We start from the raw sequence: 6,000 nt of genomic DNA, 5'->3' as shown, positions 1-6,000 counted from the left end.
GAAAAACCAGCGTGATCTGATGAGCCTAATACACTGAGGCAGTATGATGAACCTGAATCCAGTGGAGATTGAAACTCCAAAATAAATACAACACTATGTGTTAAATAAAAAAGAAACGACATTCTCCTGCACAAATCAGAAGAGATAATGAAGAAAGAAAAATCAAAGAACAGACAGCAACTTTTTTTTTGTTTGTTTTTTTAAGCTCATACCCACACAAGAATCGCACCACCATCACCAACTTGGAGAACAATGTATCATTTTTTGTATTTGGAACACTTCACATAATTTATCAGCAAAACCATGATGTATATTGCCTTCAGTGAAATTTTATTGGCTTTTATTGGGAGTTTTCACTTGGGGAAAAGTATTTTGAGAATTTATATACTGCTAAATAAAATAATTTTTGCTCACCAATAGCAATAAAATTCTGCTGAGCTCTATCATATAGCAAGCTAAAGCAAGAGTGTACATTAAATTTGTCCCAAGTTTCCAGATAGAAGTTCCAAGTTTCCTCAGTGTTACCTGGTGCCCCTTTCTCCCTGACAGTCTGACAGTACCATGAAGGTGTGTACCCCAGGGCATCCTTGGCTGACTGACAGGGCAGGGCACTATTCAATCACTGGTAAGGCTCAGGTGCCCTTGCAGGCACACAAGAGTTGCTATCTATTCACAAGCCACTGAGCATTTCCTTTTATCAAAACAAACAAACAAACAAAAATTTTTAAATGCTCAGAGTTTGTGGTCATTGAAGTTCCTTGGATAAGTCTAACGCAGGTAATCTGCCCCAGGGCAGAGACCTAAACAGTTAAAAGTGGGGAATATTTACAATCCTTTTCTCCAGCAACTGGTGTTCTTGCTTTTGATATGTCATGGTGTTTGTGTCCTTTTTCTTTTCTTCTTTTATTTTTTTTTCCTCTTCTTTCTTTTCTTTTCTTTTCCTTTCTTTTTCTTTTCTCATCTCTTCTTTCTTTTCTTTTTTTCCTTTCCTTTTCCTTCCTTCTTTCCCTTTCCTCCCCTTCCTTTCCTTGTCTTTTCACTCTTTCCTTTCTTCTGTTCCATTTTCTTCAGTACATTGTGAACTAAGGGTCCAGGGCTATGAGTGCAAGCTCTCCTGGCCATTGCCGTACATGTCTGCCAGTCTTTTAAAGCGGGGCCCCCACTCACTTAGATAGTCGTAATTCTGATCAGAGTTTGAGCTGATGGAATCTAGAGAACTGAGCGAATCCGCAACTGAGCCGTTGCCTTCAAAGGCATACGTCTGCAAGGAGTCGTAGGGCGGGGCTCCGGGGTCCACGTCGGCTTCTTTCAGCCTCTCCCAGATGAACTCCCTGAAGATGACGTTGTCCGGGATGCTTTTAAACGTCGGCCGACTTAGGAACTGCATCTCTGGCGTCACGTCCCTGCGGGTCTTGGCGTCTCGGATGACGTTGAGGTTCCTCAGCGCAGCCATGTCGAAGGCCTCGGTGTCCTCCTCGCCCCCGCCCTCGTCGTCGTACCTGACGATGTTCTCTCTGATGTCTCTCTCCTCGTCCAATATGAGGGGCTCCTTCTTCCGTCTGCGCATCGTGACGATGAGGAGGACCAGCACTGAAAGAGAGCACAGCCACGGGGAGAAGTTAGCACCCCCAGGCTAACCCCCATGGTCCAAACCCACTTCTCCCGCTGCTGGGCGGGGAACAGGGAGGCTCACGAAGAGCAGCTGATGGGGAGGTCTCTATGTCGGCTTGCAATCTCGAGGGCAAGCTTCGTGAGGGCAGGGGAAAGCATGGCATGAGCAGGGGCTGGACATCACCCCTGCCACAGCAAGGGGGTAAGAAGCAGCACAAGAATGAGCTCAGCACTTAACAAGGGGGAGCTGGGTAATGCCACCCCTGAGCCTGCCCCCCAGCAACGCGGCTCCTCCAGCAAGGCTGCATTTCCTAAATTCCCATCAGCTGGGGAGCAAATATTTAGAACGTAATAGTTTAATGGGGGGGGGGCACCTAATTCAGAATACCACTCCTGTTTTGGTGAGAATTCACAGCAGTAGATGTACTAACATTGCCAAAAAAAAAAAAAAAAAAAGCTTTAAAATTTAATGCTTTTATACATCAAGAAACTCTTTTCTACACCTGTTCAGGATTGGTGTCTTGTTCTAGCTGTCAAAATATCTCATAGAACAAATTGAAGGGCCAGTTCAGGATAAATATAATAATTTCAAAGCCACACTTCACAAAGGAATCTTTTTGAACTCCTTAATTGCGGGAAAGGCATTAAAATGGCATTCATAAATGTTTCGTGTCTAATTTAACCACTGCAATTTCAAAAGGAAATGGATTACAGTATTTGGTCTGGTTCTTTGAAGGAATTTCTGGTTCCTGTCTATGAAACTTGGCTGTTTAATAAAATCCAGCATGTCAGGCCACATTTGAAGATTAAAAGCTTCTATAATAAATTGTGTCCCACTTTTATGCATGAAAGCCTGAATTTGGTCTTTCTGCCTGCTACTTGGAGACAGAATGCACATTGTGAAACTTTCAGCATCAGCTAAAGACTGATTTAAGAAACAAACCACATGAAGGCCAACAACAAAAAAAACCCACCTAGAATGTTGAAGCACATAGCTACAGTGGAAACCATAGGAGAAAAGCAAAGTAAACAGGGTGTGTCAATAAACAGACTAAGGCCATTCAATGTTTAATAAGACTATACTAACAGGAAGAGGCTTCCTGAATTGTGAACATATCATGTTTCATGGACACAATGACAATTGGGTAAAAGGCTGTGTTTGAAATATGAAATTCAAAAAAATTAAAAATACATTGAATTATTTGTGTAAAACCAAGGTACATTTTCCTTTTATTTTATCAGCCTAAGGTGTTATTTTTTGTTTGTTTGTTTGTTTATGTTTTTCTGTTTTGGAAAGCCTAACTGCTCAAAATAGACATTAAGTAGTTTATTATTTCAGGTATATGACTCTCAGCAAATATTTGGAAAGCAGCTTGGGGAGGAGTGAGGGTATTTTAGTGGTAAATTTCTCCTTTTATTATGCTTGAGTTTAATAGTGAGGCTATGAAAACAGTAAGAGTTGTGTAGTAATGATCTGGTTGTTAAATGTAAGTTAATGTTTGAGTTGGTAAAATATTCCAAAATTCTCAACATTTTGTACAATTATAATGACTCTTGTCATATATTTATATTTGTCTTTCACACACAAAGGTCTGCATATTATCCATGGTACAGCAAAATAGGGGAATAGTGGGCTAAGAATATGGACATTTAGGGCTGGAGAGATGGCTTAGCGGTTAAGCACTTGCCTGTGAAGCCTAAGGACCCTGGTTCGAGGCTCGGTTCCCCAAGTCCCACGTTAGCCAGATGCACAAAGGGGGCGCACGTGTCTGGAGTTCGTTTGCAGAGGCTGGAAGCCCTGGCACGCCCATTCTCTTTCTCTCTCCCTCTATCTGTCTTTCTCTCTGTGTCTGTCACTCTCAAATAAATAAATAAAAATTTAAAAAAATTAAAAAAAAATATGGACATTTAAATGTCTGATAGAATTTGTACTTTGCTGTTAGGAATACTTTTGATAACACAAAAAAGGAGACTTATGAAAACTTCCATCTCAGTTTATTTCTTAAAGTGGAAAAGTAAATACATATCTAATTTTAAATAAAATGACTTGATTAACTTCAGTAAAAATTAAAGATTTTCGGGTTGGAAAGATGGCTTAAGGTTAAGGTGTTTTCCTGCAAAGCCAAAGGATCTCCTTAAGACCCACATAAGCCAGATGCACAAGGTGGTGCATGTGTCTGGAGTTTGCTTTCAGTGGCTGGAGGCTCTGGTGTGCCCATTCTACCCCTCCCCAACTCCACTTACCTCTCGCTTTCTCAAATAAAAAATTAAAAGATTTTCTAAAGTATTGGTCTGCTACATATTTTTCCGCCATGTATATGAACATGACTCACAAAATTTTCATCAGAGATCATTGGAAATACTTGTGAAAATGCTTATAAATTTAATCTTATTTTGGCATTTTCCTTTATTTGGCACTGCCAAAAAATACATTTCCCAGCTGGGAGAGGTGGCACACACCTTTAATCCCAGCACTCAGGAGGCAGAGGTAGGAGGATCGTTGTGAGTTCAAGGCCACCCTGAGACTCCATAGTGAATTCCAGGTCAGCCTGGACTAGAAAAAAACCCCACCTCAACCCCCCCCCTTCAAAAATAACACTTTTCCCACAAACTTCACAGTTCACGGAAAACCCACAATTTAGTAATTAGAATATATAATTCTGTCTCTTCTGTACATGTCTGATTTTATATGATATCTGTATCCTGTTTGCATGTTTGTTCTTCTTTACTCCATTCTCATCTGCCCCCAGGAGGAAAAGATAAAGCTCACCTATGTAGTTCAAAAGTTATCACAATCATAGCTTGGTGATCTCAGACGAAATCATGAGTTTATATCCTACTGAATACATCTGTTTGGTTGGTTATTTTTTTTAATATTTATTTACTTATGAGAGAGAAAGAGAGAATGAGCACACTAGGGCATCTAGCCACTGCATACCAACTTCAGACACATGGGCCTCTTGTGCATCTGGCTTACGTGGCTCCTGAGTAATCGAACCCAGGGTCCTTAGGCTCCACAGGCAAATACTGTAACCGCTAAACCATTTATTTCCCCAGTCCCACTGTTTGCTTGTTTTCAGAAATGAGAAATTCTACCACTACAAAGCAGTGGAGACTTTGCTTTTTGGTTTGTTTGGTCATAGCAGATTTTGAACGCAGGGCTTTGTACTGCTAGGCAAATGTCCTACATTCCTGCTGCATCTCCTGACCCAGCCACGTGGGTTTTCAAATGCCCTGCCAGAATACAGCAGAAAGAGCTTCATCTTTGGTGTCAAAAATATTTTTTTGATTTAGTTTTATTTATTTGAGAGTGACAGACAGAGAAAGAGGGAGAGAGAGAAAGAGAGAGAGAGAGAGAGAGGGAGAGAGAATGGGTACGCCAGGGCTTCCAGCCACTGCAAACGAACTCTAGACATGTGCATCCCCTTGTGCATCTGGCTAACATGGGTCCTGGGGAATCAAGCCTTGAACCAGGGTCCTTAGGCTTCACAGGCAAGCACTTAACCACTAAGCCATCTCTCCAGCCCGTGTCAAAAATACTTTTGATAAAGTCCAGCTGGGGCAAGTAACCTAACTGAGCCTGGATGTATATGATAACAGTTCACAGCGTCAATGTCAGATGAGGAGAGGAAGAGATCTGACGTCAACACAGGCAGAGATGGCCGGAGTCCAGACAGCCGTAGTTGCACAATATAGCTTCCATCTGTCATGTCAAGAACATTGATTCAAACTTCCATGGAGATGGAATAAGAACAAAGAAAATCATAAATCCACCTAAAGATAAGCAAAGATAATTTAAGATAAATTCAAAGTGGAAAGTATATCAGTTGTGTGGCTAGGCATGTGTCCCTTAAAGGCTCAAAGGGAGACAGAAACATGGAAGAGGTAGTGAATTCACTGCATACAAGCATATAATTTGACCTTGATAATAATTCTCTGACTTTCTTAACAGACATGTGCATGAAAAGATGGCATAGACTAACATTCCTCCCAAACAGAATGTGTTTCATCAAATGCTTTCCATGAAAACTGTCTGTATTCAGTGATATTAAGTGTACCAGGTAGAGACGGATCACATGCGATTTTGATTCACTTTCAAAGCCTCGGCAATGCTATGAAGTCTTAGAACTTTGGTGTTTGGGGGTGTAGAGTAAGCATGCGTCATGTGTGGTGTGTGTACGTGTGCGAGCAGATGTCCCTACACCCCAGGCACATGTGTGCAAGGTCAAGAGCACACTGGGCATACTTATTGGTCATTTGTGTATTTATTTTCTTAGGACATGGTCTCAGGCTGCTGTTTGTCTTACTCAATAAGACTCAGGAATTGCTTGGATCTGTTCCCTCCTCGCACATCTCCAAAAAACTGGAGTTTGCAGACATGCATTGCCA

The 6,000-nt window shown here is 41.4% G+C and overlaps 1 protein-coding gene across 3 annotated transcripts in view; it reads right to left on the bottom strand.

Moving 5' to 3' along the window:
• Window positions 1–1,033: 1,033 nt before the first annotated feature.
• Window positions 1,034–6,000, bottom strand: part of Cdh7 (cadherin 7) — a 142,767-nt gene continuing 137,800 nt past the window's right edge. For all 3 annotated transcript variants that reach the window (XM_045135331.1, XM_004654809.2, XM_045135332.1), the window contains exon 12: window positions 1,034–1,590. In XM_045135331.1, coding sequence (XP_044991266.1) covers window positions 1,097–1,590 — 494 coding nt within the window. In that variant the 3' untranslated portion in view covers window positions 1,034–1,096. The remainder of the gene's footprint in view (window positions 1,591–6,000) is intronic.

This window comes from Jaculus jaculus, chromosome 15 (assembly GCF_020740685.1).
Source record: "Jaculus jaculus isolate mJacJac1 chromosome 15, mJacJac1.mat.Y.cur, whole genome shotgun sequence".
Classification (NCBI taxonomy): Eukaryota; Metazoa; Chordata; class Mammalia; order Rodentia; family Dipodidae; genus Jaculus; species Jaculus jaculus.
Note: the sequence above shows the minus strand (reverse complement) of the source record. Positions and strands in the feature narration are given on the sequence as shown.